Source organism: Arachis ipaensis, chromosome B05, assembly GCF_000816755.2.
Source record: "Arachis ipaensis cultivar K30076 chromosome B05, Araip1.1, whole genome shotgun sequence".
NCBI classification, from domain to species: Eukaryota; Viridiplantae; Streptophyta; class Magnoliopsida; order Fabales; family Fabaceae; genus Arachis; species Arachis ipaensis.
Genome location: NC_029789.2, coordinates 19,200,134 through 19,228,090, shown reverse-complemented (window position 1 = coordinate 19,228,090; position 27,957 = coordinate 19,200,134). Strand labels below are relative to the sequence as shown.

General features: G+C 34.6%; 5 protein-coding genes and 1 long non-coding RNA gene across 12 annotated transcripts; 3 read left to right on the top strand and 3 right to left on the bottom strand.

The window, feature by feature from the left end:
* Positions 2,808-5,609, top strand: LOC107643247. 2 transcript variants are annotated; one of them, XR_002362592.1, is made up of 4 exons: positions 2,808-2,883; positions 3,956-4,522; positions 5,060-5,148; positions 5,257-5,609. It is a non-coding gene; the product is annotated as an uncharacterized LOC107643247 (long non-coding RNA). The 2 variants fall into 2 exon arrangements; XR_001620796.2 differs by having other exon boundaries at positions 5,060-5,513.
* LOC107643246 (lactoylglutathione lyase) lies at positions 5,677-6,567 on the bottom strand. The gene is made up of 3 exons (XM_016346842.2): positions 6,323-6,567; positions 6,017-6,250; positions 5,677-5,944 (listed from the first exon to the last, which is right to left on the bottom strand). The coding sequence occupies exons 1-3, from the start codon at positions 6,404-6,406 to the stop codon at positions 5,828-5,830; spliced, it is 435 nt and encodes a 144-aa protein (XP_016202328.1). The 5' UTR covers positions 6,407-6,567; the 3' UTR covers positions 5,677-5,827.
* On the top strand, positions 7,982-11,812 carry LOC107641746 (pre-rRNA-processing protein TSR2 homolog). Of its 3 annotated transcripts, none has more exons than XM_021123287.1 (5): positions 7,984-8,314; positions 8,399-8,490; positions 8,658-8,781; positions 11,270-11,348; positions 11,684-11,750. In XM_021123287.1, exons 1-3 carry the CDS (start codon positions 8,104-8,106, stop codon positions 8,721-8,723), a joined length of 369 nt encoding a protein of 122 aa, XP_020978946.1. In that variant the 5' UTR covers positions 7,984-8,103; the 3' UTR covers positions 8,724-8,781; positions 11,270-11,348; positions 11,684-11,750. The 3 variants fall into 3 exon arrangements, with proteins under 3 accessions (XP_016200702.1, XP_020978946.1, XP_020978945.1); XM_021123286.1 differs by lacking the exon at positions 11,684-11,750 and adding an exon at positions 11,492-11,577; XM_016345216.2 differs by lacking the exon at positions 11,270-11,348 and having other exon boundaries at positions 7,982-8,314; positions 11,684-11,812.
* On the top strand, positions 13,183-15,746 carry LOC107643244 (protein OBERON 1). Of its 2 annotated transcripts, none has more exons than XM_016346837.2 (4): positions 13,183-13,789; positions 14,293-14,852; positions 14,947-15,013; positions 15,128-15,746. In XM_016346837.2, the coding sequence occupies exons 1-4, from the start codon at positions 13,438-13,440 to the stop codon at positions 15,550-15,552; spliced, it is 1,404 nt and encodes a 467-aa protein (XP_016202323.1). In that variant the 5' UTR covers positions 13,183-13,437; the 3' UTR covers positions 15,553-15,746. The 2 variants fall into 2 exon arrangements, with proteins under 2 accessions (XP_016202323.1, XP_016202322.1); XM_016346836.2 differs by having other exon boundaries at positions 14,938-15,013.
* Positions 16,789-17,586, bottom strand: LOC107643243. Its single transcript, XM_016346835.2, has one exon. The coding sequence runs from the start codon at positions 17,380-17,382 to the stop codon at positions 16,882-16,884; it is 501 nt and encodes a 166-aa protein (XP_016202321.1). The 5' UTR covers positions 17,383-17,586; the 3' UTR covers positions 16,789-16,881.
* Positions 19,168-23,240, bottom strand: LOC107643241. Of its 3 annotated transcripts, none has more exons than XM_016346831.2 (9): positions 23,052-23,240; positions 21,757-21,865; positions 21,435-21,538; positions 21,017-21,192; positions 20,772-20,874; positions 20,654-20,698; positions 20,463-20,571; positions 19,999-20,287; positions 19,168-19,551 (listed from the first exon to the last, which is right to left on the bottom strand). In XM_016346831.2, exons 4-9 carry the CDS (start codon positions 21,062-21,064, stop codon positions 19,360-19,362), a joined length of 786 nt encoding a protein of 261 aa, XP_016202317.1. In that variant the 5' UTR covers positions 21,065-21,192; positions 21,435-21,538; positions 21,757-21,865; positions 23,052-23,240; the 3' UTR covers positions 19,168-19,359. The 3 variants fall into 3 exon arrangements, with proteins under 3 accessions (XP_016202317.1, XP_016202318.1, XP_016202320.1); XM_016346832.2 differs by having other exon boundaries at positions 21,757-21,847; XM_016346834.2 differs by having other exon boundaries at positions 21,017-21,158; positions 21,757-21,847.

Genomic DNA, 27,957 nt, shown 5'->3' with positions numbered 1-27,957 from the left:
AAAATCCCCTCGTGAAAAACCCTCCTTGGCACTTTACTAATATTAAAGTATCACTTTATCACTTTACTAATATTATCACTTTAGAGGATTTTTTTCCTCTTTAATTAGGTCTCCAACCCTAATAGTGAGAATATTCATCTTTTTAAACAAAATATTCTGTTATTTCAAACAATTTTGTTAACATAAAAACTAAATTGAAAATAATTATATGATTTAAGAACCCAATTAAAAAGAAAAAAATATAGTAACTTAATTAAAAATTCGTAAAACTATAAATATCTGCAGAACAATTAAACCTAAATTTTATTAATCATGTAATATTGTTCGTTTTGTCAAGTAAAAAAAAACGACTTTCCATGGTTTGCTTTGAAATTTTTTTCCAAAAACCCAAAATTAACTGGATAAAAAACAGGGTCCATGATTTTTGGGCCGGTACACAGAATTGGTTAGCATTGGCCCAAAAAGAAAAAGGAGTTAAAAGGTGAGCTGGAACTGCAATTGGAAGAGTAGGCGAACAATGAAGCTAATTAGGGTTGAAAAGTGCCCTGCGTCCTGCGACTTATGGGGCCGTGGCGAGTGAGTAAACGCAGTGCAGGTATACATCTCCTTTTGATTTGATTGTGATCTGATGATATGTTCTGATAGAATGAGGCAATGATGATGGTGTTGTGCATTTGAGCATTGAGTGGTGAGTGAGGACGAGCATGGTGGCGAGGCGTTGTTTCTGTTGACGCAGCCATCTTATTCGTCGGATTGCCCCTCTCAGTGTGAATGCCAACCTGAGCCTCCTTTGACTCCTATCATTAGTTTAAGTATGAGGCTTGACTTCTCAATGCCTATGATTACTATTACTTCCCCTCTCTCCGTTTCGCAGCCTACAAACATTAGCAACAACAAACAACAACAAAAACAAAATTCACATGCAATAATTTCCTTGCTCTTTTTCTCTTTCTGTCTCTCTCTCTCTTTCCGTTCAACCTTAGTGTTATTGCATGTTAGTGTTATTGCAAGTGCTTCTGCTTCTTCTACTTGGAATCATATCATATATATATATATAGTACTTCTTCTTCTTCTTCTTCTTATTATGACGGCGGGGCAGTGATGATGATCTCTTCAATTGCAACAGACATATGAGTTGGGGGTTGAGAGGTGTGTGTTGTGGCAAGGTGACTCAATGTAGTGTCTGTCTGCCTGTTGATGCAGCCATGCATGCATGCCTTCCCCCATTTCTTGTCTGACAAAAGGCGAATCTGAGCCTCCTCCTTCAATTCCAACACTAGTTCATTCTTCAGCGCTTTTTCTTTTCCTTTTTCCCTTTCATTCTTATTAATCATGGACACCCACCCAGAAACATTTCTATATTTATTTATTTATTTCACACTACTTGTTTCGTGAATGGTTACTCTGTCTTTCTTATTATTCTTCAACTATTACTCTTTGCTTAAGTTCTCAACTTTCTTCAGATTGCAGTGTAGTTCCATGATTTTGATTTTTCCGTTTTCCTCTAAATATTTTTTTGTGGCTTGTTTGCAGTTGTGGAATGGGAATAAATATCCGATCCTGAGACTAATTAGTTTTTGAATTTGTTTAGTGCGAGAACCAGTATGGTTAGATTGCACAAAAAGACAATTTTATAGTTAATATTCATCAATATACATTTTAAAAACATCATGCTATACATATTTTCTAACTACTAGTTGAAAAATATGTATAAAATATATATAGCATGATGAGTTTATAATATTTATTAATGAATTTAACTATAAAATAAAGTTCAACTAATTTAATGTTCAAGACCGGCCCACCTTATTTTTATATAACATTTATTAAATTTAATTTTTAGAAATAAAATTTTATTATTTTAGTATATAATATTTATAAATTTGTATATATTAATTTTGTATTGGATTAACTTGTTATAACTAGGAGTGTTATAACTAGGAGTGACAAACAGATCTAAAATCTGCTGGATTGATTGGCAAACAGACTTAAAATTTGCTTAATCGATTGGCGTAACTTGCCAAAAAAAAGTGAGATTGGGCTAAAAATTTGAGCTATTATCATCTTGATTTAATGAGCTATTAATCCTCCCCTCCCCCACCCCAAGAATTTGAAGCTATATCATCATTTTCATCTTCAAAATCAAAATGGTCCTCATGATCTCCATCATCAATACTATCATCAAATTTATCCTCACCTTCAACCTCTACTTCTATTAAACTACTGCTACTATTCTCATCTTCAGTTGGCACATAATCATAGCAATGCTTAACAGTTTGTGTCACTAATAACTTATCCTTTCTCATTGTATTTTCATCACTCATCAATTCTCTAAGACCTGAGTTCAATTGGCAGTCTAGTTTACTGTACTATATCTTACCATAACTTTTGTACCCTAACTTCTTTAACTCAATAACTATTTCTTGCAGATTCTATTCATCGAGCTCAAGCTGCAAGTCTTCCAACACCCTTCCCCCCAAATACTCTAGACCTTGCCCTGTATCATGAAAATTTTCACCATAATGTAGGTTTATGGTTAAATCCAAATTTCTATTACTATACCAAAAGAAAGAAAAAAAAAATCTAGTAAACCAACATCATTATAACAACAACAATCAATAATCAACAAAATTCATAATATGCGAAACTAATTTATATGCCAATTCAACATTTCAATTTAATCGCTACCATATTTATTTATAATTAGCTCATAAACTAATCAACAATAAAATTCACATCAATAACATCAAAGAATTAACCTTAAAAAAAATGAAAAAAAAAATATCACATGTTGTAGAGGCAGAGCGTGGACGACGAGAACGCGACGGAGACCGACTGGGGGAGACGTAGTGAACGGGAGCTCATTGAAGAACTTAGGGCAAGGTGTGAGTGTGGAATAAAATGTCAAGGGTTATTTTAGAATTTTTGAAATATAAAGATGTCCTTAATTAGGTCTCCAACCCTAATAGTGAGAATATTCATTTTTTAACATAATATTTTGTTATCTCAAATTTTTCGTCAAGATAAGGACTAAATTGAAAAAAAATTACATGATATAGGAACCCAATTGAAAAGAAAAAAAAGTATAAAGATTTAATTAAAAATTTGATAAAACTATAAAGATCTGCAAAATAATTAAATCTAACTTTTATTAAGGGTTAACCACCAAAAATATCCCCGAATTATTTAAACGTTGACAAAAATACACCTAAATTTTACTATCGACAAAAATGTCTTTAAATAATTTAAAAATATAACAATAATACCCAATTATATTTTTTTATAATTTTTTTTGTTAACAACCAATAATACTTTTAAAAAATCACAAAACAATATATACTTAACAAAAAATTACCAAATTTTAACAATAATAACATCTCATTTTTTAAATCATGCTTGCAAAACATTACATCAAAATTCAATCTCTAGTATATTTTTTGAGAAATACATTTAATGTTAGTTTTTTTTGCAAAATTATCTAACATTAAATATGTATTTCTCAAAAGATATATTAGAGATTGAATTTTGATATAATTTTTTACAAGCATAATTAAAAAAATGAGATATTCTTATTTTTAAAATTTGGTAATTTTTCGTTGAGCATATATTTTTCTTGTAATTTTTTGTTAATAAAAAATATATACTTAAAAAAATTACCAAATTTTAAGAATAAAAATATCTCATTTTTTTAATTATTCTTGTAAAAAATCACATTAAAATTCAATCTCTAAAATATTTTTTGAAAATATATATTTACTATTGAGTGTTGTTATTGTGTTTTTAAATTATTTAAAGACATTTTTATTGATAGTAAAATTCAAGTGCATTTTTATTCGCACTTAAATAATTCGAAGGCATTTTTGATGGTTAACTCTTTTATTAATCATGTAACATTGTTCGATTCGTCAAGTTAAAAAAAATCGACTTTTCATGGTTTGCTTTGAATTTTTTTCAGAAAACCCAAAATTTAGATGGATAGAAAACAGGGTCCATGATTTTTGGGCCAGTACACAGAATTGGTTAGCATTGACCCGAAAAGAAAAAAGGGGTTAAAAGGTGAACTGGAACTAGAAGAGAAGGCGAAATGTGAAGCTAATTAGGGTTGAAAGGTGCCCTGTGACTTATGGGGCGGTGGCCAGTGAGTAAACGGAAAGCACGTATACATCTCCTTTTGATTTGATTGTGATCTGATGCTATGTTGTCGCAGAATGAGGCAGTGATGATGGTGTTGTGCATTTGAGCATTGGCGAGCGAGGATGAGCATGGTGGCGAGGCGTTGTTTTTGTTGACGCAGCCATCTTGTTCGTCGTATTGCTCCTCTGAGTGTGAATGCCAACCTGAGCCTCCTTTGACTCCTATCATTAGTTTAAGTATGAGGCTTGACTTCTCAATGCCTATGATTACTTTCCCTCTCTCGTTTCCCAACCCACAAGCAGCAGCAACAACAAAGAACAACAAGAAGAACAAAATTCACACGCAATGATTTCCTCGCTCTTTCTCTCTCTCTCTCTTTCCGTTCAACGTTAGTGTTATTGCATGTGCTTCTGCTTCTGCTTGGAATCATATCATACATATATATATATATAGTACTACTTCTTTTTCTTCTTCTTCTTCTTATTATGACGGGGCAGTGATGATGATCTCTTCAATTGGAACAGACATATGAGTTGGGGGGTTGACAGGTGTGTGTGGTGGCAAGGTGACTCAGTGTAGTGTTTGTCTGCCTGTTGATGCAGCCATGCATGCATGCCTTCCCCCAATTCTTGTCTGACAAAAGGCGAATCTGAGCCTCCTCCTTCAATTCCAACACTAGTTCATTCTTCTTCGCTTTTCCTTTACCTTTCTACCTTTCATTCTTATTAATCATGGACACCCACACGGAAACATTCCTATATTTATTTATTTATTTCACACTTCTTGTTTCGTGAATGGTTACCCTGTCTTTCTTATTATTCTTCAACCATTACCCTTTGCTCAAGTTCTCAACTTTCTTTTCAGATTGCAGTTCCATGATTTTGTCCGTTTTCCTCTAAATACTGTTTTTGTGGCTTGTTTGCAGTTGTGGAATGGGAATCAATATCCGATCCCGAGACTAATTAGTTTTTGAATCTGTTTAGTGCGAGGACCAGTATGGTTGAATTGCACAAGGTAGAAATGAATCAGTGATGTCGTCTTTAACGAGCAGAGATGATTTAATCATATCATTGTGCTGAGTTTCTTATAACTTTTTAGTTTCATTACCCCTCTCCTGCCCAGGTACTGCGAAGCGAAGCTATTAAGATGTTATGATACCACTCTTCAAGTATTGGAGGACCTGCATTTGTTGTATAAAGTATTCAACAGATGCCACTAGTCCAAGTGACCAGCAGTGCAGCAGTAACTGCTGCAACCTGTTTGTTATGTTCATTCTCGAGAAAGTTGTACTATATCTATAAATTATTTGTAAATCACCCGAGACAGTGACCAATTCTTTCGATATTCGACTTATTTTGATAATCACCAATTCACCATCACACTCGTAAAAATTCACTTGCTAATTCGCTTGTCCGGGTTTAAGTAAGGTTTGTAAAATTTCTTACTAGAGTTTAAAATTTACATCGATTGAATTACTGTGCAATCCAAAAGTTATGACAAAAGCGATAGAAGAACTCAAGCTAGCCATTGGCAGAGGATGTATTAGGGTGTTGATCAATGCCTTTGATTGGAAACTCGAAGATAGCATGCATAATATAAATTGGTCATGATTACAAGTGTTGATAAACGATAAGGCACAAACACAATACGTCATGTCATAGATTCATAGTTATACATAGAAACATACTAGTAATTAGGAATCTTGTTCCCGGCTTGCAACCTCCAAACCGTTACCATCTGGATCGAAAAAGAAAACTTGCTTGATCTTGCCATTTGGTAGGGATTTCTGAAAAGTCTCGATACCCTTGTCCTGCACATATCAAAACGATAAGTTTCAATAAAATGAAACAAAAGGCATAACATAAATAAGTAAAAAGGAAACCTTGAGGGTGTTGACAAAGGAATCGAAGTTGGAGACGGAGAAGCAGATATGGTGGCCTCTGGGGAGATTCTTGGGATCAGCGACAGGAGAGCTGGCGCTCCATGGACCCTCGGGGAGGGAGGTGGTTGGGTCGCGCTCGATGAGATGGATGTATACAGAAGATGATGGGAGGCGGAGCCATATAACCTCGAAGTCTCCGAAGTTGGGGGTCTCCACTTGCTCGAACCCAAGTATCTGCACCGTAAAGTTAATTACAGATGCTGATATAATTACTTGGTAATTGAAGAGACGAAGGAAGCGGCTAACCTGTTGGTAGAAATTGGCGAGGCGCCTAATGTCAGAGGACTCTCGAGAGATATGATTTAGGCTCACTCCTTCAGCTGCCGCCATTTCTTCTTCTTCTGCTGCTGCCGCTGCTTCTGCTTCGGATTATACTTACTAAAATACGTGTACCGTTTTCTTTCTTAACTCCCACACAATTACAATTGCTAACAAATGCACCGCATGGACAATTCGCTCGCCTTCTAGATCCAAAAGATTAGGTTAGATTAAAACTTTATTTTAATATAAAAAAATTGTATTTGATAAAAGTGAAAATATTATGCAGTATGCACAAAGATTTTTTAGTAAAAAAATAAAAGTTAAGTTAAATAAAAAATAAATATAAGAAAAAATAAAAAATACTATTTATATATTAAAATCAGTTATCAAGTATTTGTGTAGAAATACATATATAATTTAACTCATTTTTAATGTGTATTTTACTCTAATGTCAATTTTTATGAATGATTTTAGTGTACACTTAGCATGATTGAAAAAAAAAATTATTCATTTTTTTGTGTAAATTTAATTAGGAGCCCTATGGTTAGACTTGGTTTGATAAAACATTTATCAAAGTTGTGAGAGTAGAATCGATTTTATAAACTGGTTTAATAATCCAACAAAAATTGAATCGTGATTGAACTGGTTTAATTAAATATAAAATAAAATTATTAAAAATTTAATATATAATTTTAAATATTTTAATTAAATAATTTTTAAACTAATAAAATTCTAAAATTTTATAATTTCACCTAATAGCTTATTTATAATTTATTATTAAAAATTTATAAACAAATTCAAAAACATCAAAATATATGAACGAGGAAGTTTTGAACTAAACAATGTACTTTTTATTGTTTCACTTTTAAAATAAAAAAAATTCTAATTAATTTTAATCAACAACACCTAAGTATTGAACACAAACTCACAATATTTCTAATCACATCCACAACAAACCAACAATACATTCAGGATCAGAAGTTAGAAGTATTTGTTGGATCACAGATTATGTTAAATTTTTGCATGAGGTGGTTCATTTCATTTCATTCCATTCATGATATGTAATGAGCATTATAACGGGCAACATAAAATTGTATCTCAAATTTGCAGGAATACATCAGATAATATTCTGCTACAGTGAAACTTATAACATGAGGTGTAAGAGCTTGTAAATAAGGCAAATAATTAAGTTAATACTCAATTTGATTCTTGAATTTGTATACAGAGTTTTAATTTAGATTTTAAAATATAATGATTTTTACCTTCATTCATCTCTAAATTTTCATCCTTAAAAGTTCATGGCATTATACGCATATGTTTATCGGAGTAATCGAAGCTTTCCTTATTGTTCGATTCATGAAGAAAATTTTTGTATTTTGTGGTCAGTATTTAACTATAGAAGAAAAGTTTGTGATTTTCCATCATTAAATGTAATCTCATACTATTAAAAAAATTATTGATGGCCAATTAATGGTTACAAAATACAAAAGTTTCTGGCTCAGTAGCACTTCTCATACAAATATTATAACAGAAGAAACAAAATAAAAATATATGAATTGTTTTTTTCCCTTCCACATATAGCTAACAAGGAAGAAACAATGGCATCCGAGGGAGTGTCACCAACATATTCGGCCTTCCTTCATCATACATTTATACAAGACTTTCTCTCTCTTTTTAATTTGTTCTCCCACGCATCCTTCTCTTTCTTCTGTGTGTGTTGTTTGAATGATCTTTCCTTCTTCCAACACACATTAGAGGAGCTTGTTATGATGGATTCCATGAAAGGGGGAACAGAAACAAGAACAGAGCAGAAACAAGAGTGTGCGACTACTTTCCTGAATGAGGGTATCCTTATGCTTCTCTCTGGCTGGCATGCCCTTCAAATGGCCGTCAACAACCAATGGGGTGGCTCTGACTCCCTCCAGAAATCCCACCACCTTGCTTCTCATCTTTTCTCTTCCTTATCCAAATCCTATGGTATCATTTCTTCATTCATCCATTCAATTTTCGATTTACTATATGCCTTTAATAATTTTTTTCTGAATCACTATTGCTCTGCAGCACCCGTTCCTGTTGAAGATTTGGAAAATCTGCTCCATGAATGCATGTTGCTTACATTTAACACAGAGATAGAAGATGGCAGTATTGAACAGGTATGGATATTTATTTCTTCTATTTGCAGCTTTAATTTCCCTGCTGCTTGTATCTTAATTTTTGAGATTGGAAACAACTGTTTTTAAGAAATGTACCCCATATATTGTCAACTCTTGATTCATTGACATCCTTGGAACTGTGTTGTTGTTTTCATTGATGGAACCAGGTAGCAGAACAGTTGGTGGGAATCCATGAAGAATACTTGTTACGACAGTCATCTCTTCATATCTGAAAGAGCATTATACTCAGAAGCAGCAGCAGTCATAGGTGGCTATTCTGTGCTATAAACGGTAAATCCTAAGTCTTATTGTTCTATTAGTCTCTTTTTCTGGTAAACAAGGGAAAAGTTTAATATTTTGCACAAGTTTCTTCATTTATTTCCATGTCTTGGTGTTTGATCTATTGCCATGTTCACTAAAACGGGAAAATTGACTTTCAAGGTGACATATATATTACTTTCGTTCAATTTTGCAAGAGAACAGGTCATATGATTTCTGCACATTGCAGGATATGCTTCTCTGTTGATAGATAGCAATTGTGTCTAGTCATAGGATTCTATCGTAGAATAGATATCAAAGTTCTCATATGAGAGAGCAGTGTTTAACCTTATTGGAAAAAGAACCATGCAGTATTTAAGGAAATTGAATGGAATTACTAGATAATTTTACTATGTCATGCTGCCCAATTAAGAGGCAATCATAGTTATCCTATCAATTTTATTTCTATTTTCAATTTCAATGTATATTTTCTATTCAATTTCAATTCTTGTCTTGTTTATTTTATTATTTCTTTATCACTATCAATGATACGGAAATAAAAGATAAATAAGAAAATAAGGATTCAAACTGAATAAAAAGATACATTGAAATTAAAATAGAAACAAAAAAAGATAAGTTGAAATTGAATACAAAGAGAATCACTCTACTTTCTACCCAATTTCTTGACGCAACAAGAAAGGGACTCCTCAACCTAACTTGTCAACGCCATAGTTTAGAAATTGAATCGAAGGGACTCCTCAACCTTCTACTCAATTCCCCGATGTAACAAGAGAGGGACTCCTCAACCTCAATTGTTCACACCATGGTTTCATCACGAAACCAAAAAGGGGTTTTGAAACCTCTAAAAATTCTATCTACGACTACAATAGCTAAGGAGGTATTTATAACCTCTTATTAGGTTAAAACAAAGAAAACCCTAAAGCCCATAAACATAAGGCCCAATCTAGTAATTAAATAAACAAAAATTAAAATACATTAAATAACATATTCTAAAAATATAAACTAAAATATCTTCTAAATAACTCTTGAACTCTTCATATCACGAACATTTGAAACACGTATCATTCTCCTCCTCTTCAAAAAAGATTCGTCCTCGAATCTTGTAGGTGGAAAAAAAAATAATATATGAAAAGGACAGTAATTATAAGGAAGATAATTTCTTTTTTTTTTTTGGTTTTTTCTTCTTTTTTTTGTTTTTTTTTCACTTTATGTTTTTTTTTAAATAATGAAACGCAAACGAAAACAAGAACACAAGAACAAAAAGAAAGATGCGACAAACACTGGACTTTTTTTTTTATGATAAAAGAAGAACAAATATAGATTAATAAGAATTAATCTAATACCTGAGCTCTGATACCAAATGATACGGATTTAAAAGGATAAATAAGAAAATAAGGATTCAAACTGAATAAAAAGATACATTGAAATTAAAATAACTGAAAGAATAGTTAAACATATTTTCTCCATCATTATGTAAAATGTCTGATTACCTGTCTTATGCTATGCATGGTGAGCTTATATGGCTATGTCCATATTGTACAGGGCTAGTATTGCCAGGGCATTAATGAAACATTTGGCTATCTAGCTTGTCTAAATATCATTCCAGTTATTTTTTGAAAAATTGAGCTGACATTCTTTGTTAGTGGAGGAGGCCGGCCTCACCCTCTCTAATCGAGGTGATACGGAAATAAAAGAAATAAACAAAGACAAGAATTGAAATTGAATAGAAAAGATACATTGAAATTGAAATAAAAACAAAAAAGGTTAGGTTGAAATTGAATACAAAGAGAATCACTCTACTTTTTATCCAATTTCTTGACGCAACAAGAAAGGGACTCCTCAACCTAACTTGCCAACGCCATAATTTGGAAATTGAATCGAAGGGACTCCTCAACCTTCTACTCAATTCCCCGATGTAACAAGAGAGGGACTCATCAACCTCAATTGTCCACACCATGGTTTCATCACGAAACCAAAAAGGGGTTTTGAAACCTCTAAAAATTCTATACTACGACTACAATAGCTAAGGAGGTATTCTTATTATCTTATTAGGTTAAAACAAAGAAAACCCTAAAGCCCATAAACATAAGGCCCAATCTAGTAATTAAATAAACAAAATCAAAATACATTAAATAAAATATTCTAAAAATGTAAACTAAAATATCTTCTAAATAACTCTTGAACTCTTCATATCACGAACATTTGAAGCACGTATCATCTTGGTTTGTGAAATGGAATCCAGATTGTGCAAACTGCCAACCTTTTCTTGCAAAATTGCGTGTGGTTGTTTTTGTTTTAATACTTTAGAGAACTAGAAAGAGAGCAGCTTCAAAGAACTTGTGCAAAGAAGCACAATGGATGCTTTAAGATTGTCAGCGAATTGAAATCTTTACCATTGTTTAATTGGTTACAAATTCTCGCTCTCCATTTTTATTCTTTCATCTCATCCATTTCTCCACCTTTGCCTGTTTCATTTCATCCCTTTCCTTGTTGTGTGAAGTCCAACCAAGCAATACAGTCACTTGTGCTTTGCTGTTAACATCCATGGCTTCCAAGACCGCCTCCAACATTCCCACCAGGTATAGCTTTCACCTTATCCATTCTTCATTCTTCAGTTTCAGATATAATATTCAGTCGCAAATCATTCTTCACTTTTTCTCACTTCAGTGAAAATAACAGGAAAGTCTCAAACATATTACTTTTTCTTTTATGCACATGTAAGATTTTGTTACTTGAATGGGAAGAAATGGATGGTCACTCTCATTTGACTATTCTATTGCTGAAGTGTTTCTACAACAAGGAGTGTCTTAAAGGGGGAATGAATCTCACATGGTTGATTTAGACCTTTGATGCTGAATTAGTGAATTGCAGGGGACTACAGTGGCTAACTAGCTTTCTTTTTTGGTATTGATAGTGGCTAAGGAGTGCAGAACAAAGCTTTCCACTCTTCTTGCTATGGACTTAACCCTGCATTCAGTGCTGATCACCTGATAAAGTTGAAGTTGGTGAAGGAAATTTCATTAATGAGTGAGGTTTTCAAGGAGGCCATAGTCAACATTGAAGTGGAAGAGAATTTCTTAGCAGAACTTGAGGCAAAGAAGCTTAAGGTTTCTTGTCTCAAAAAAGATCACAGAGAACATAAGGAGGACAAAGTAGCTCAGACACACAATCAATGGATGATCAAATCATGCAACTTCAGTTAAAAAGAAGAGAGATTTGTCGTGCCCTTGAAACCATCCATCATTAGAAAAGTGGAGCTGAAATCTGCTAAAGCAATGATTGCAAACTCAATTCCAGCAATTGTTCAACATGGGAGAGGTTGAAAGCCAAATGTTCCAAGCGTGTAGCTGCGATACAAGAAAGATTCATCAGTTTATAAAGGGGTTAACATTTTATCATACTCTTCTAGAGGTTCCCATCCCGATGACTGCTATAGTTGATATATGTAAAAGAATATGCAAGAGTGGTTACTTTGTTATCTATATCTTTTATGGATTAAGTTCTTTCCCTGCATAAATTACAGCTACAAAATACTAAAAGTAACACAGATAATCTTCCAAATTCAATGTAAGAATGACTCTAGAGTCAATCAAAAAATTCTGGAATCATTTGCTCAAATAAACATATATCATATTGACGTCATAAAACGAAAGAATATATTACATAATATAAGTAAGTTAAATTTAAATTTTTTCTTAATTTCTTCTGTTGCTTTTGTGCATTTTCTAATTGTCTACCCTGACACACAATTACACAAATGAATAGAGAGCATAAGATATGTATTTAATAAAGCAGTACTTGTGTTGTGACTTGTGATTGAGGTTTTTTCCTTTTCTACCTACAGATATGGTTTGGTTTTTTCTCTTATTGGTAATTTTTGTCCTGTCAATGGTAACAAACTCTGCATGAGTGGCAAACAAATTTTGCATTGAATTTTTAAAAAAACCTTTAATCGTGTATTGTGGGTGAGGAAAAAATAGCACTAATATGTTCATATTTTTTGTATTTAGATTATTAGTTAAAAGATATAAAATAAAATACTCCTTTTTTTCAATTAAAAAACTCAAATCCACTTTGTCCAATTTTCTTGAGAATTAGAATTAGAACCCTCATTAGAATTAAATTTTTTTTCTTGCTTTAAAACACAAAAATACATCAATTTTACAATTTAAACTCTTTTGAGAATTTTAATTCTCATTTTCAAGTCAAAAAATAAATCAAACCAAAATATGTCTTATTTGCAAATCTAATCTACATCAAGGATAACATAGTAATAAATATTACATATACTTCAACTATTTTTTTTCATTTAATTCTTTTTATTCCAAATTTAAGATTCTTTCAGGAATTTAATTCAACTTCATCCCATTAAAAAGTTTCCAAACACACTTACTGCTTTTGTTTGCCATGAGTTTTGCAATTAGTTTCGAGTTTTGACCTTGGCAGCACCATTTTCCGTATGTTACTGTTAAGATTTGGAAAGAAAACCCTATTTTAATTTTGTACTTTGCACTCTCACTCATCTCATTCTCAACTAACAAGTAACAAACGCTTTTATTAATTAATACTCCAAATTACTAACTTTATCCGTTTACTGAATCATATTCCTTTAATAGAATTCTCAGCTGACTGAAACCATAAACCCTAACGAGCAAGAAAGAGGGTAAGATGAATGAGAATGGAAAAGCAGAGAATGGTTCTTTCAACAATCGGCCGGTGGCGCCAGAAGAATCCGGTGAAGGCGCGCCATATGCGCCAGAGAACTGGCCGCAGAAAGGGGACAACTGGGGATGGAGGACCGGGAGGAGGATCACGCCCGCCGGATACTTTCAGGATCGCTACCTGTATTTGCCGGAACGTCTCAACAACCATTCAGGATCCGCCCGCAAGCAGCACATCTTCGCCAGCAAGCTTGCCGTTGAGCGATACCTCAAAGCTAATTTCCCCGAAGCTGATCTCGGTGCCTTCTTCTCTTCCTTCACCTGGAGAATCCCTGCCGTTCCTTATCCTTCAACAAACGGTCTCTTCTTCCTTTCTCCTGCTCACTTTTTCTCGTTTTTTATATATTGCTTTGCATTTTATTGAGTTCATGCACGAAGACTCTAGTGGATCAAGTTTTGTGATTCTGCAATATTAACATGTATGTGTAAAGGTGAACGGGATTCAGATCTTTGCTGAATTATCTTCCTCACATTTAACTGATGATTCTTAATTTGAACGAAGAAAGGATGTAAGATTGCAAAAACTAAATAACAAAGATGGATTTCTTCATCCTTATTAGGTGGATTATCTTTTTCATGTGATGAATGGTGTTCTATTTTTGCTACATCATTGGAACATTGTGTGTGATAAACTGATTGGTAATCCCCAGAATTATACAAAATCTATTGGATTCCATTTCCTCTTAGTTATGAAATGATGCTTTTCTTTTTTCTTTTCTATTTCTTACCTTTGGCACTGGCGCCAGTTAAAAAGTTTATACTGTGAATTACTATGTTTTTCTCCTGATGTTCTACATTGTAGGCAATATGTTGCCTATAGCTGCTGTGCCTCTTAAGCAGATCCCAGCTGAACAGTCAGATTCTGATACTGAAGCTGTTAGATGTAAGGCTGGGAATAAGAAGTGTGCTAGCCTAATATTGGAAGAAGTAGAAAAATATTCGCCAGCCATGTCGTGCGATATTTGCTGTTCTGAACCTGGTTTTTGCCGTGATTGTTGCTGCATTCTTTGTAGCAAAATGGTTAGTTCGGCTTATGGTGGATATAGTTTCATCAAGTGCCAAGCAAAGAACGACGAGGCTGTCTGTGGTCATGTTGCTCACATGGAATGTGCTCTTCGAGCACGCTTGGCTGGCACTGTTGGAAGAAGTATTGGGTTAGATGCAGAGTACCATTGCCGAAGGTGTGATGTGAGGACTGATCTAATTTCTTATGTCAATAAGCTTCTCCAAACGTGTGACACCATTGATTCGGACGATGAAATTCAGAGAAAGATTTTGAATCTTGGTGCTTGTATCTTGCGTGGTTCACAAAGGGCCGATGCAAAGGAATTGCTAAGACATATTGAATTAGCCATCTCAAAGGTAATGACTCTTTGGTGAAAGAGATACTAATTATCTTCCTTGTCATCCTTTAACACTTTGTAAAAGCTCATGACCAATTGAATAGTTGCATCAGCTCAAGTGTGGGACTAATCGTGAAGATACGTGGATGCCTGATGACTCTCTTACTGCTTATTCTACCGGTAAGAATCGTTTCCCATTAATTCATTGTCAAAGCACTGGCTGGCAGCTTCTTTTCCCTGCCACCGTAGCAGTAGTTGTGTCATCTATGTTTTCTTTTGGTAATCTATAAACAGGCTTATCAGATCATGACAGTGATGTAATGGAAGCTACTGTTCATGGAAGCCCATCAAATGTTACAACAGGGGAGGAATCCTATGATTGTCTACCTCAGTCTTTAAAATTTGAGGCGGAAGTTGATCAAGTTCTCTATGCTCTCAAAAAGTCTCAAGAGTTTGAGTACAAATTAGCAGAAGAGAGACTCCAATCACACAAGACTTATTTACAAAATTTATATCAGCAATTAGACCTCGAAAAGTCTCAATTGGAATGTAAGAATTCATCTAATTCGTATCTCTTGTCCCATACTGTCAGAAAAAGAAAGGAGCAAATTGGGGAGGAAGTGGCCAAATTTAAAGTTATGAAGAAGATAGCTAATGGTTTTGGTAAGACATCCAAAGATATTTTAAAGGAACACTTTGATGTAGAAATTACAGATTAAACTTGTAAATTCTCTAATTTGAATTTTTCCATTAGTCTTCATTTTATTGAGCCACCAATCTGGTTAACTTTCCCGAGCAAAATCAGGTGGCATTTGGATGCTTTGTTAGATTAGATCTGTAATTCAAGTGTTGTTGAAATAAAATAGCAATGTTATACTCTTTTCCTCCATAATGTAGCAATGTTATTTTCTGTGAAGATTGTTGAAGCCTAAGATTAAAAGATCACATACTCTAGTATTGCGGGAAACAAATTTTCACAAGCAATACCTTATGTTTTTTTTTTTTCATCAAAACAATAACTAATATCTTGAATTGATTGTTTTAGGCCTTTATTTAGTTATTAACTTAATTCTTTTAATCTAGTTTTTTAATTTTTTTTTACCATAGGAGATTCGAACCCGCAACCTTTTAATTGAGTATGGGGAGACTATGTCATTTGAGCTATAACTCATTGACTTAGTTTTTTTAATCTAGTACTCTAACAATATATTTTATCTCATACTTTTAAACATTGATGACTAACTGATGGCTAATGAATTCTGATGACCCTCTTAGCATTTCTCATAGTTTAATAAAAAAATGTTATTCGTATACTAAAATTAGTCACTAATATATTTATATATTAATATATAAATATATATATAGTAATTTATTTTCAATATGAATTTATATTTCAATATTTATTTTATAAGGTGAATTCTACTATATCCTCTCTAAAATAAAGGATAAATTATTCTTTGTGACATATACAGTAATTATTGATAAATTATTCTTTCTCTTGAAATTTAATAACAGTGTCAATTGAAAAAGAAAAGAAAAGATAACGTGAATCTTCTTAAAATTCTGGTAGAAAGATAATTATCAATTATCACTGTATATATCACAAAAGATAATTTACACTTTATTTTAGAGAAAATATAGTAGAATTCACCATTTTAGTGGCTGATTTTAGAGTCTTTATGAGAGTCTTTATAGCATATTCGATGTTTATTGCTATTCCCAATGAACATTGGGTTCTTTTAGCTTCAGCACAATTCCAAAGGAGTAATGCTAATGTGATAATCACAGCAACTAACAAATAGGTGTAGGCAGATGCTAATTTCAATAAAAATATGAAACCACATAATTCTCACGTACCAGCCATCTCCATAAAATCACAATCGTTAACTAATAAACATCACATAAGAAAAAGTAATGGAGAAAGATATGGTTCTTATTTTTCCAGCATGCGAAAATGAAAAAAAAAAAAAAAAAAAAAAAAAAAAACAACAACAACAACAGTTGTCGAGTCTTAAAGCAACAAAAAGCGAACTAATAAGTACCAATAATCAGTTTACAAGCACAAATGTTCCAGCATCCACCATGGCTCTATTGTCATCAACACCACGTTGATGTTTGGGCACCGTAACGATGAGCTGTCCATCAAGCAAGATAGCAGTGGCCATCTCCGGACACGTGGATTCTGGTAGTCGGAACCGCCACACGTCAAGGTGGAGGTCGAACTCATCAAAGGACAATTCCGTGAAATCAGTTTGAGAATCCCTGACGACAAGCTTGGTAATCCCAGGGTGCAGGCGGAAGGTGGAAGCTTCAACAGTAGCGATGCCTGCCGGTGCGTCGGCCACGAATCGGAAGCAGTGTGGCCATTCCTCAACGGACACGTCAGCATCGGAGCAGAGTGGGAGCTGGAGCACCTTGCTGAACACGTGAGGGAGCCTCCTGAGCTTCTTGGAATCGGAGGGGGTGAGAGCGAGGAGCAACTCCGCTTCCGAGAGAGGGTTCGTGTTCATGATTTCGTATTGGATGCTGATGCTGCGTTTCCTTGTCATCGTATTCGTCTGATGAAGAAGAAGCTGCTTCTTATTTACCTTTTTTATTTGTTTGTATGTAGATATGGAGAATCTCTGCTTTATTTTGTGTTTTTGCTGCCAAGAATAAGATAAACATTCCCACCATTTTCCATATTGCCCTTCTACTTGTTCTTATTTACTCCCATGCTTTTCTGTTATTTCTAGTTCTCTTCTTTTCTTTCTCCTGTTATATAGTGGGTTCGGATTCACACACACAAAGATGATGCCTTCTTTTTGTTCTAGTTAATTTTTTTCGTCATTTAATTTTAGATTTTTGTTTCTGTTTTGGTTCATCTTTTTTCTATTATTAAAAATTTAAAATGTTGGTTTTCATTTTCTTGTCTAGTGTTAAATAATGGGGCCACGTATCTATAAATACTGAAAAATAAAAATAAATTAATTAAGGAGAAAAAGCAAATTCATAGCCAATTAAATTTAAAACAATACAGGCCATGAAATGCACTAGTGGTGAGACATTCTTTTCGATTTATGTTTTTAGAAATTAAAATAGAAAAATACGTTTTTGTTGAAGTGATAAATAATTACTCAGTAGAATAAAACCCAACTTGTCTATATCAACCATTACATATTTATATGGTAGAAGAAATAGATTACACAAACAAGTAATAAAAATTAATCATGATTTATGAGGACGAACAATGCATGAATGATTATTTAATATTTATGATGAGATTAGTTCATGCATGCGTCGAACCCCCTGCACTAGTTATGTTCAAGTGATGTTTAAAAGTGAAAACGATGGTTTTTTACTTCTTAACCCATGCAAATTCAATAAGATGAAGACAGAGGGGGAAGGTGTCATGATCCTTCCTCCAAAAGATTATTAAGAAGGTAATTTTATCTTTCATTTTCGCTTAGTGTGGCACACTGATTGTAGGGCATCCCTTCATCAATGGGAAATGGACAGAATTTACTACCTTCCGTGTCATATCCAGCCTAACTCTGGTGTCCGTGTAACACTCTCTTTACCAACACCAACAATGTCTTTTTACATATAATGATAATGAAACTATATTTTACCAAATTTATTTAAAATTCAATTAAATCTGTTGAGGACATTAAACTTATATCTAGTACAAATATATTATAACATACTATTATACGAAACAAAAATCTAGTTAAAACTTATAGAATTTATCTGTATATATACCATATAAATTGTTGCTCATATGAGTAAGCAGATTATATTAACATCATACAAATTCTGAGGATTTATTTTTAACATATAAAAAGTGTATCTTTAATTTTAGTAACATTCTGATAATTTGAATACGAGCTATAGCTCAAATAACATAATCTTCTCATACTCACTTAAAAGTTGCAGATTCGAATTTCTTTATCTTTAGTTTTAAAAAAAAATATTATGATAATTTATTAACACCTACTCCAATAAAGATGTCCAAAACATCTTCTCATAAATATATTTGTTTAACTACACTTTAAAACGTGACTTATATGAAAAATTAAAGATACACTTTAAACCGTGACTTATATGAAAAATTAAAGATTTAAAAAAAATAACATTTTTAAATAAAAATGACGCTTATATAATACGTCAAAATCAAATTCTACAATTCATTATCCAATAGTCCAAAGAAAGTATTTTCATATAAAGACAATTATAAAAATTTTATTGAAATATCCACCTTATTTATTACATGATTATGTAGTATCATAGAAAACAATAAGTATTAATATGCTCAAACTCTGATAATTTGTTATCAAGTCTCCTCAGACACAATATTGAAGACTTAAATTTTATTTTTATATAGGAAACAGTTATGAAGAGTTAAATTTTATTTTTATATAGAAAACAGTTATGTCCCAAAGGTGACAAGAACCAGCAAAATTAGAGGCTTAGTTCCATGAAAGAGACAATCCATCTTTGTTGTCTTTAGCCCTACGCAATATTCTAGAGGCAAAGGAAAATATCGATCAATCCATCTTTGAAAGGTCTTCATGATTACGCATACGACGCCTACGGCGAGATCTTCTGTGGCTTCGATTATGTGTTCCTGATGGTTTGTCGGGGGAGTTGGGATGGTGAATCTCCTCCTGGGGCGAACCATCATCAAAAAGACTATCAAGAGGGTCTAGCTCTGTCATGGTATCAAGAACAGCTTTTGCCTGCAATATGTGAAAATAATAATTAATCTTAAACCCAAAAGGTTCATCCTAATCTAGTTTTGATAATTGCCTAGATGATACGTTGATATAGCAACTATTGTTTACACTAATTTCTGAACTCTATATTTGCAATAGGCACTAATCAAGTTTGAAAGATTACAAAAGCTCAAAGGTTTTTCCATGGACCACATTACTAATGCAAAAAGGAAGTTGGTCTCCATTGGCTTCTTTCTCGAGCTTTTTGAAGCAGAGTTAAAGCGATTTCGGCCTCACCAACATATTTATTACTATGCTTAGGGATATGATGCACATTTGATGGTAAAGACCACCATTCCAAAGCTATGGCATCATCTTTATTATTCAACCCTTGGCCTTAATCTTTAGTGTTAAGTTGTATCTCTAGTATTTAATTCGAGAACTGGGGCAAGGAAGTCTAGTAATACTTACAATACATCTTGCCTCAAGATTTGGACTTTTGCTGCCATTGACAGTTTTGGAATCTCCTCGTGAATCATTATGTGAACCATTGGGAGAGTTGCCTTCGGTTTTAGCATTAGAATCATTATCGTGTGCCCTGTGACCATGGACTGCATTATCACTATAGAAATTCCGGTATCGCCATCTTAACTTGGCTGTATTGGGGGTTGAATCATCAAAAATCCTCTCTACATAGAAGTGCTTTGACATAATTGGCTTTAGAAGTGGATAAGTATCAGTCGGGTACTTTGTTAGCAATCTGTCATTAAGCAACAAACACAACTTACGAATGGGAAAACGCACAGGATGCCTTTTCTCTACAGAATAGGAATGTAAAACAATAATGTCAACTAAGGAATACCAGAGAATGTAATACAAATAGAAGCTTATAGCAGAAACAAAAATAGTTCATTAAATGAGATGAGAAGACCAACATATTTGCTAACTCCTTCTGTAATATACTGCCATCCATGGAAAGAATCTGATCTATAGAAGAATACCAGGATCTCCAAAACATCCACATCCCTGAGAAAGCTCCTGCTCCTGCAAAGATTACAAGACATGAAACAAGCAGAAGGTACAAAGGCCTTATTAGATAAAATTACAACGAGATGGTTTCTTGTACCTGCTGAAAGGTAGACTCGAAATGGTTTCCAGAGCTTCCAAGTTGCTGCAATAAAGGAATAGACAAAGTGAGGAAGAATGCATCTTCGAGAAAGAAGAAATTCCCATGTGTGACTGACCTGCCCAGGTAGCAGCACCCCCAGCAAATGCAGTAGCAAATTCATTCAGAGCTTTGTATCTATATGATACAAGAAAATTTGCCTCCTCAGCTGTCAATTTTTCCTAGTGGAAACAAGGCATTAATGCAGATGTCATCAACAACAAAGAATTCTGAATACCCCCTGCGATCTAATTAAGAGAAAAAACCTAATTTAACTACATTTTTCACAACCAAAGCCAAAACGGGATACAGAGAAACAGGTACCCTTTTGAGGCGAAGAGCCTGTTCGAGATCTACTAAGGGGTCCGGCATTAGCCACAGATTGGTTGATAACTCTAGGCAAATGGCTAAGTATAGCAGCAGAGCAGCGTCTCAGCAGCAAAGCAGCAGAATCAAAGAGGATCAGCTGGTGCGAAAGTGAACAGAGAACTGTCAATAAGCTGATATTAAAGAAAAATAAAAAATTAGTAACAATTTTGTGATCTAAATTTTTAGAAAAAAATAATTAGTGGTTTGATCAACTTGTTAAAGAGAAGTTAAAAAAGAACATTTTGTATTGTCAGAATATTTTAAGCCAGCAAGCACAATAATATTTGATGTAACATTATTTCCTTTAATTTACGTACAAGGCTCAATCTAAACAAGGACAAAAATAAAAATAAGCAGCTGATGAGTAATTAACCTGCTGAGAAAATAAGTGAATGCAGCAGATGGCTAGGCAGAGTAGCAGCGGAGCAGTACCACAGCAGCAGAATGAGAGGTGTGGTGGCAGCAGCGAACAAAGAACTATCAAAATAAGTGAATGCAATTCCGTTTAAACAATTACCAAATTTCCAGAGACACTCACATTAGACACAAAATCAACAACAAAGAAATTTTTTGGGTATCCTTTGACTTAGCATGAATAGCAAACTTTTTGGGTTCAACAAACTTCATCTAGATAGAATAGCAAACTTTGAGTTCAAAAAATCTCCATTAAAACAAAAATAACAATAAAATCTTACCTAGCAGGATGATTTGGAGGAACCGCAAGATCACCAAATCTACTAATCTAGTACCAGTCTCGTGTATCCCTTGCCTTATACTTGTTCTGAGCTGTAAGTAAACAAAGAACTATCAAAAGATGAAATAAAATCATTGTTAGTTTATATTATGGGTAGAATGATGTATGCTTATCAAAAGCTGAAATAAAATAAGCTTTACTGTGAGTCTGTGATCTATGCTTATCAAAAGCATGGCTTGTGTTTTCAATTTCAATCTTATCTTAGAATTTTCATGTATTTTATTTTTACTTTTTCTTTCACATAATTTTGAAATTAGAGATCTATGAAAATGAAAACACAGAAAAATTTCACAAACCAAACAAAAACTATAGGTGTTAAATTTCATCCAGTTTTACCAAACAGAAACTATAGGTATTCAACTTCATCCAGTTCTAAACTGCAATATTCCAAAAGAATGTCCAAGGTATGTACAGCACACACTTGGAAATCAAAATTCAGAAATTCAAAAGTAAACTTCAGTACAAGTTACTAACCAACATTGCAATAGAAGCTATTCAAAAATTAAAGTTCATGTGCTCAATATAATTACAATTGTAACTTTAACATTTATCCATCAGTTCATTCAAGAATCAAGATACCAAATATCATCAACATATGTCATAAGTTAATAGCATTTGTAGGGACAAAAAGTATAAGGTAATCAACAACCAGATCATCATAAATTCTAGATGCACAAGCCTTGCAGTGATCATGGCATTAAAATGACATGATTCAACAAAACCATCACACCAAAATTCTAAAAGACATCACTCATTATCCCGTTGACATATTGTAAAAGCAATCTATCAGCAATTTCTAAAAGCAATCCTTGTAAACATTTTAATAACTTCACAGCTATTGTATTTGTATCCATGCTCCACTAATGCCAATGACACACAATATACAATCAAGAGCAGGAAACGCAGTTTTCAACAAATAACAAAATTCACAGCATTTAACTTAGAAAAAAAAAAGACGAAACAAACGAAAAAAACGAAAAAAAAAAACACAACACAAAAAATTCAACCCGAAGCAAAGCCCCATCCACAATCTAATTCAACCGACCCACTAAAATGTACTAATCTCACCAATCCATAACACGTTAACAACAGACAACTACTATCTACTAACAATTGAACCCTAAAAAACAATGAAATCGTGAAACCACGCATGAATTTGAACAAAAGAAAACCACACAGTTATTATTAATATAAAAAAATGCTGAAACAATTAAAAAACCGTGAAAAGAGCTTAACCTTTTTTTCCAGGGAGGGAGCTAAACGCGATTGAGGTGAGGGATGCGGCAGTGAGGGGTTGAGAGATGGAGAGGCAGCGATGAGTGAGGGTTTGGGAGAGTGGGGGTTGAGAGAGTGCTAGATCACAGAGCGAGGCTTCAATTACGGCGGAGAGGGAGAGAGGCAGAGCCAGCGACGAGTGATGTTAAGTATCTAGAAATTTTGATTCCAGATTTATTTTTGGCGATTTTAATGAAGTTCTATTCTCTCATGAATTTAAGGGTTGCCTCTTCTCAAGTCGCGCATACAGATCAGCTTGTTGCCTTTCTAGGAGATAGTGATCTGTTTGACTTGAAAATTATTGGAAGACGGTTTTTTTGGTACAGAAGGGTTAAAAATGGTGTTGAGGTGGCAAAAAAACTTGACCGGGTTTGTATCAACAGTGGATGGTTATCTCTCTTTCCAGAGACTTACGTAGAAATTTTAAATAGACTTCAATCTGATCATTGTCCTATCCTAGTGCGCTGTACAGGTTGTCCCCAACCGAAAAAGAATAGACATTTTCGGTTTATTGCGGCTTGGGCAACTCATCCGGGTTACAGAGATATTGTGAACCAGTCATGGCAGGTTGGCTACAGAGAGATGCATGGCAAGCTTTTAGAAGTGCAGAAAAACTCTTTGGAGTTTAATTCTAAAGTGTTCGGTAACATTTTCGTTAGAAAATGCGAATTGGAGAGACAGATTAATTTCCTTTAGAAGCGACTAGAAGTAATGGAAGATTTGTCTATGCAGCAAAAAGAACAACAACTGATTGAGGAATTTAATAACACGCTTGTGCAAGAGGAACTTCTATAGTTTCAGAAATCCAGAGAGCAGTAGGTAAAATTTGGGGATAGAAATACCAAGTTCTTTCATGTCCAGACTCTTGTGCGGAGAAAGCATAATAAGATTCATGGTCTCTTTCTTCAAGATGGGGTGTGGGAAACGGACCCGGAGGTCCTTAGAAGGGAAGCTGAATCCTTTTATAAACGCCTATTCTGCCAGTCGGAGGATGTAGACTTAGGTTGTCTTGGTGATTGACGCTTCGCTTAAGGATTTTCTGTTTATTTTTAATGGCACCAAAGGGAGGCGAATCATCTTCACGGAGGAACACAACCTGAAGAATAAAACAACCGTTAGGATAACTAAGGTGGTTGAGTTCTTTTCATTTTTTATTCCTTCCCATTTTTACTATGTTATGTTTTGGCTTCCTGCTACTTTGTTTGGTTTATTGCATGATCCTTTATTAGTAGATTCATAGGTTCTAGTTTAATTTTCTGTTAAGTGCTTTAATTCTGAAAGATGTCTCATGTATTGCCCACTGAGCTTGAAATCAAAAAGAAAGAAGAACAGATGTAGTGCATGAGAATTTGAGTTTAATTTTAAGAGTAGTCTCATTTACTTAGATGTGGTGGCAATATTTTTTGTTTTCTGAATGAATGCTTGAATAGTGCATATTTTTTATATTGAAGTTTATGAATGTTAAAATTGTTGGCTTTTGAAAGAATGATGAAAAAAAGAGAAATGTTATTGATAATCTGAAAAATCATAAAATTGATTCTTGAAGCAAGAAAAAGCAGTGAAAAACACAAAGCTTGCGAGAAAAAAATTAAAAAAGAAAAAAAAAAGGCAAGCAGAAAAAACCAATAATCTTTTAAACTAAAAGGCAAATGGTAAAAAGGATCCAAGACTTTGAGCATTAATGGATAGGAGGGCCCAAAGGAATAAAATCCTGGCCTAGCGGCTAAATCAAGCTGTCCTTAACCATGTGTTTGTGGCGTGAAGGTGTCAAGTGAAAAGCTTGAGACTGAGCGGTTAAAGTCGTGGTCCAAAGCAAAACGAGTGTGCTTAAGAACTCTGGGCACCTCTAACTGGGGACTCTAGCAAAGCTGAGTCACAATCTGAAAAAGGTTCACCCAATTATGTGTCTGTGGCATTTATGTATCCGGTGGTAATACTGGAAAACAAAATGCCTAGGGTCACGGCCAAGACTCATAAAGTAGCTGTGTTCAAGAATCAACATACTGAAATAGGAGAATCAATAACACTATCTGAATTCTGAGTTCCTATGGATGCCAATCATTCTGAACTTCAAAGGATAAAGTGAGATACCAAAACTATTCAGGATTGCAGTTGTAAACCCCACTATAAGAAGAGACATGAACTTAATTGAACTCTCATTCTCATGCAAATTCACATCCCAAACTTATATTAGTTCTGGTTGCTTGAGGACAAGCAACAGTTCAAGTTTGGTGTTGTGATGCGTGAACATCTTTTCTATATTTTTCTAGTGAATTTGCATCTAAATTGTTGATTTTAATAAAGAATTAATTATCTTTTAGCCAATATGGATGCTACTTTGAGTCTTGTGCAATTCTGTTTATTTTAGGTAGCATTCAGCTGGATTTGATGGAGTTTCTGCAAAAGAAGAGATGAAGGCGAATGATGCTGTCAATCCTGACCTCTCTGCACTCAAACCTGAATAACTCGAGCTACAGAGGTCCAATGTACATGATTCCAGTGGCATTGGAAAGCTAACTTACAGATCTTTCCAAGCCTAACTTGAGAAATCTCAAGTTAGGCGCAGCCTTGACAGCGAGTTCGGAGAAGAAGTATGAACTATTATATATCGTTGGAAAGCTCTGGAAGTTAGCTTTTCAACGACACTGAAATCACGTCCATTGGACCTTTGTAGCTCGAGTTATTCAGGTTTGAGTGCAGAGAGGTCAGGATTGACAGCATCATTCGCCTTCGTCTCTTCTTCTGCAGAAACTCCATTAAATCCAGCTGAATGCTACCTAAAATAAATAGAATTGTACAAAACTCAAAGTAGCATCCATATTAGCTAAAAGATAACTAATTCTTTATTAAACTCAACAATTTAGATGCAAATTCACTAGGAAAAGATAGGAAAGATGCTCACGCATCAGTGATGTGCCGCTGCCTTCCCTGAATGATGAAGCCTGTTGTAGCCTCACAGTGCCAGTTACCCTGGAAGAAGTTAAGTCGACTGTTTTCAGTCTGCATTCTTTTAAGGCGTCGGTCCTTGATGGGTTTCAAGCTTTCTTCTTTAAAGAAGGAGATTGTTGGTTTTGATGTTTGGACTATAGTTCGTCATGCGTTCTCTGGTTTGGATATGGATCCAAGGATGATGGAAACTCTTGTGGTTCTTATTCCGAAGGTAGAAAACCCGGTTTCCATGAAGGATTTTCGACCTATTAGTCTCTGTAATGTGGTTTACAAAGTTATAACGAAGGTCCATCCTGGTCAATAGACTTCGTCCCCATCTCAAAGAGATTGTTGGGCCCCTTCAAGGAGAGTTTATCCCGGGGAGAGGAACTCCAGACAACATCATTGTAGCACAAGAGGTTCTCCATTTTATGAAGAAGACAAAGTCAAAGAAAGGCACCCTGGCCTTTAAGATTGATCTGGAGAAAGCATACGATAGAGTGGATTGGGAATTTCTGAAACAAACCCTTGTGAGTTTTGGCTTTCCTCCTCCGACAGTCAATCTGATTATGCGTTGTGTCACTGCTTCCTCACTGTCTATCCTCTGGAATGGGGATAGATTAAATAGCTTCACTCCGAGCAGGGGTCTTAGGCAAGGAGATCCTATATCACCGTATATGTTTGTGTTGTGTATGGAGAGATTGTCCTATTCTATTAATCAGCAAGTTGATAAGGGCTTGTGGAAGCCGGTTGCGGTTTCTAGAGGGGGTCCAAGAATTTCTCATTTGATGTTTGCCGATGATTTGCTTCTTTTCTGTAAAGCCGAAAAACGGCAAGTTCAAACTGTAATGGTAGCTTTGGAAAATTTCTGCAGAGCCTCTGGGATGAAGGTTAATGTGGAGAAATCTAAAGCGCTATGCTCCAGGGATGTTTCAGCGACAAGAAAAGAGATTTTCACGGGAGTGTCCTCCATCAGATTCGTCCAGAACTTGGGCAAGTATTTAGGGGTGAACCTTAATCACTCTAGGGTGACACGTGCAACTTTCAACGATGTTCTGGATAAAATTTGGGGAAGGCTAGCCAGCTGGAAAGGGAGATTGCTTAATAAGGCAGAAAGACTCTGTTTGCTCAACTCGGTAGTGACTGCGATTCCTACTTACCGCATGCAAGTATCTCTCTTCCCTAAAGAGGTAACTAATAAGATAGAATCCATGATGCGAAACTTTCTATGGAAGGGTCAAGCTGATAGTAGAGGCCTGAATCTAGTTAACTAGAAAGTGCTGGTCACCCCTAAGAAGTTTGGAGGTCTGGGAATTAGAAACCCTTTTTGTGCTAATATTTCTATTCTTGGAAAGCTAGTTTGGCAACTTTTTCTCCATCTGAACAAGCTATGAGTTCAACTGTTGACGGAGAAATACCATTCTTCTCAGGATGATTATTTCAGTCGGTCTCGAGGAAGGGGATCTTATGTTTGGAAGAGTATATGTCGAGTCTGGGATATCCTGAAGGAAGATTTTATTTGGTGCATTGGGGATTTGGAACAAAACTTTTAGTTTTCTAAATGGAGAAGAGAGGGGCGACTGTATCAGGAGATGGATTATGTTCACATTTCTGATTCGGATCTCAGGATCTTGGACCTTTGGTCATCTGGACAGTGGAACCTTGAGAATATCTATTCTCCTCTGAATCAGTCTCTGTAGAGCAACATTAACTCTTACAATCCGGATGTTCAAGCTGGTTCAGAGGTCGATTGGTGTTGGACTGGTGCGGCTTCAAAGATTTATGATGCTCGTAGTGGTTATTTGTGGCTCAGTAAGAAGATGTTTAGTTGGGAGGATATGGGTAATTGGCTTTGACTTTGGCGTCAACATGTTCTAGAAAAGCACAAATTTTTTGCCTGGCTATGTCTTCGGGAGGCTCTTCCTACTGCTGCATTTCA

Excerpts from the sequence above, each read along its gene's own strand:
- LOC107643246 (XM_016346842.2), bottom strand. The coding sequence starts at position 6,406 with ATGGCGGCAGCTGAAGGAGTGAGCCTAAATCATATCTCTCGAGAGTCC. Across the intron at positions 6,251-6,322 it reads TCGCCAATTTCTACCAACAG|ATACTTGGGTTCGAGCAAGT; the intron begins GTTAGCCGCTTC and ends TTTACGGTGCAG. Across the intron at positions 5,945-6,016 it reads CCTTTGTCAACACCCTCAAG|GACAAGGGTATCGAGACTTT; the intron begins GTTTCCTTTTTA and ends TGATATGTGCAG.
- LOC107641746 (XM_016345216.2), top strand. The coding sequence starts at position 8,104 with ATGATGGATTCCATGAAAGGGGGAACAGAAACAAGAACAGAGCAGAAA. Across the intron at positions 8,315-8,398 it reads TTCCTTATCCAAATCCTATG|CACCCGTTCCTGTTGAAGAT; the intron begins GTATCATTTCTT and ends ATTGCTCTGCAG. Across the intron at positions 8,491-8,657 it reads AAGATGGCAGTATTGAACAG|GTAGCAGAACAGTTGGTGGG; the intron begins GTATGGATATTT and ends TGATGGAACCAG.
- LOC107643244 (XM_016346836.2), top strand. The coding sequence starts at position 13,438 with ATGAATGAGAATGGAAAAGCAGAGAATGGTTCTTTCAACAATCGGCCG. Across the intron at positions 13,790-14,292 it reads TCCTTATCCTTCAACAAACG|GCAATATGTTGCCTATAGCT; the intron begins GTCTCTTCTTCC and ends TCTACATTGTAG. Across the intron at positions 14,853-14,937 it reads TTGAATTAGCCATCTCAAAG|TTGCATCAGCTCAAGTGTGG; the intron begins GTAATGACTCTT and ends CCAATTGAATAG.
- LOC107643243 (XM_016346835.2), bottom strand. The coding sequence starts at position 17,382 with ATGACAAGGAAACGCAGCATCAGCATCCAATACGAAATCATGAACACG.
- LOC107643241 (XM_016346831.2), bottom strand. The coding sequence starts at position 21,064 with ATGCCGGACCCCTTAGTAGATCTCGAACAGGCTCTTCGCCTCAAAAGG. Across the intron at positions 20,875-21,016 it reads AGGCTCTTCGCCTCAAAAGG|GAAAAATTGACAGCTGAGGA; the intron begins GTACCTGTTTCT and ends TGTTTCCACTAG. Across the intron at positions 19,552-19,998 it reads ATCTTGAGGCAAGATGTATT|GCAAAAGCTGTTCTTGATAC; the intron begins GTAAGTATTACT and ends CACATATTGCAG.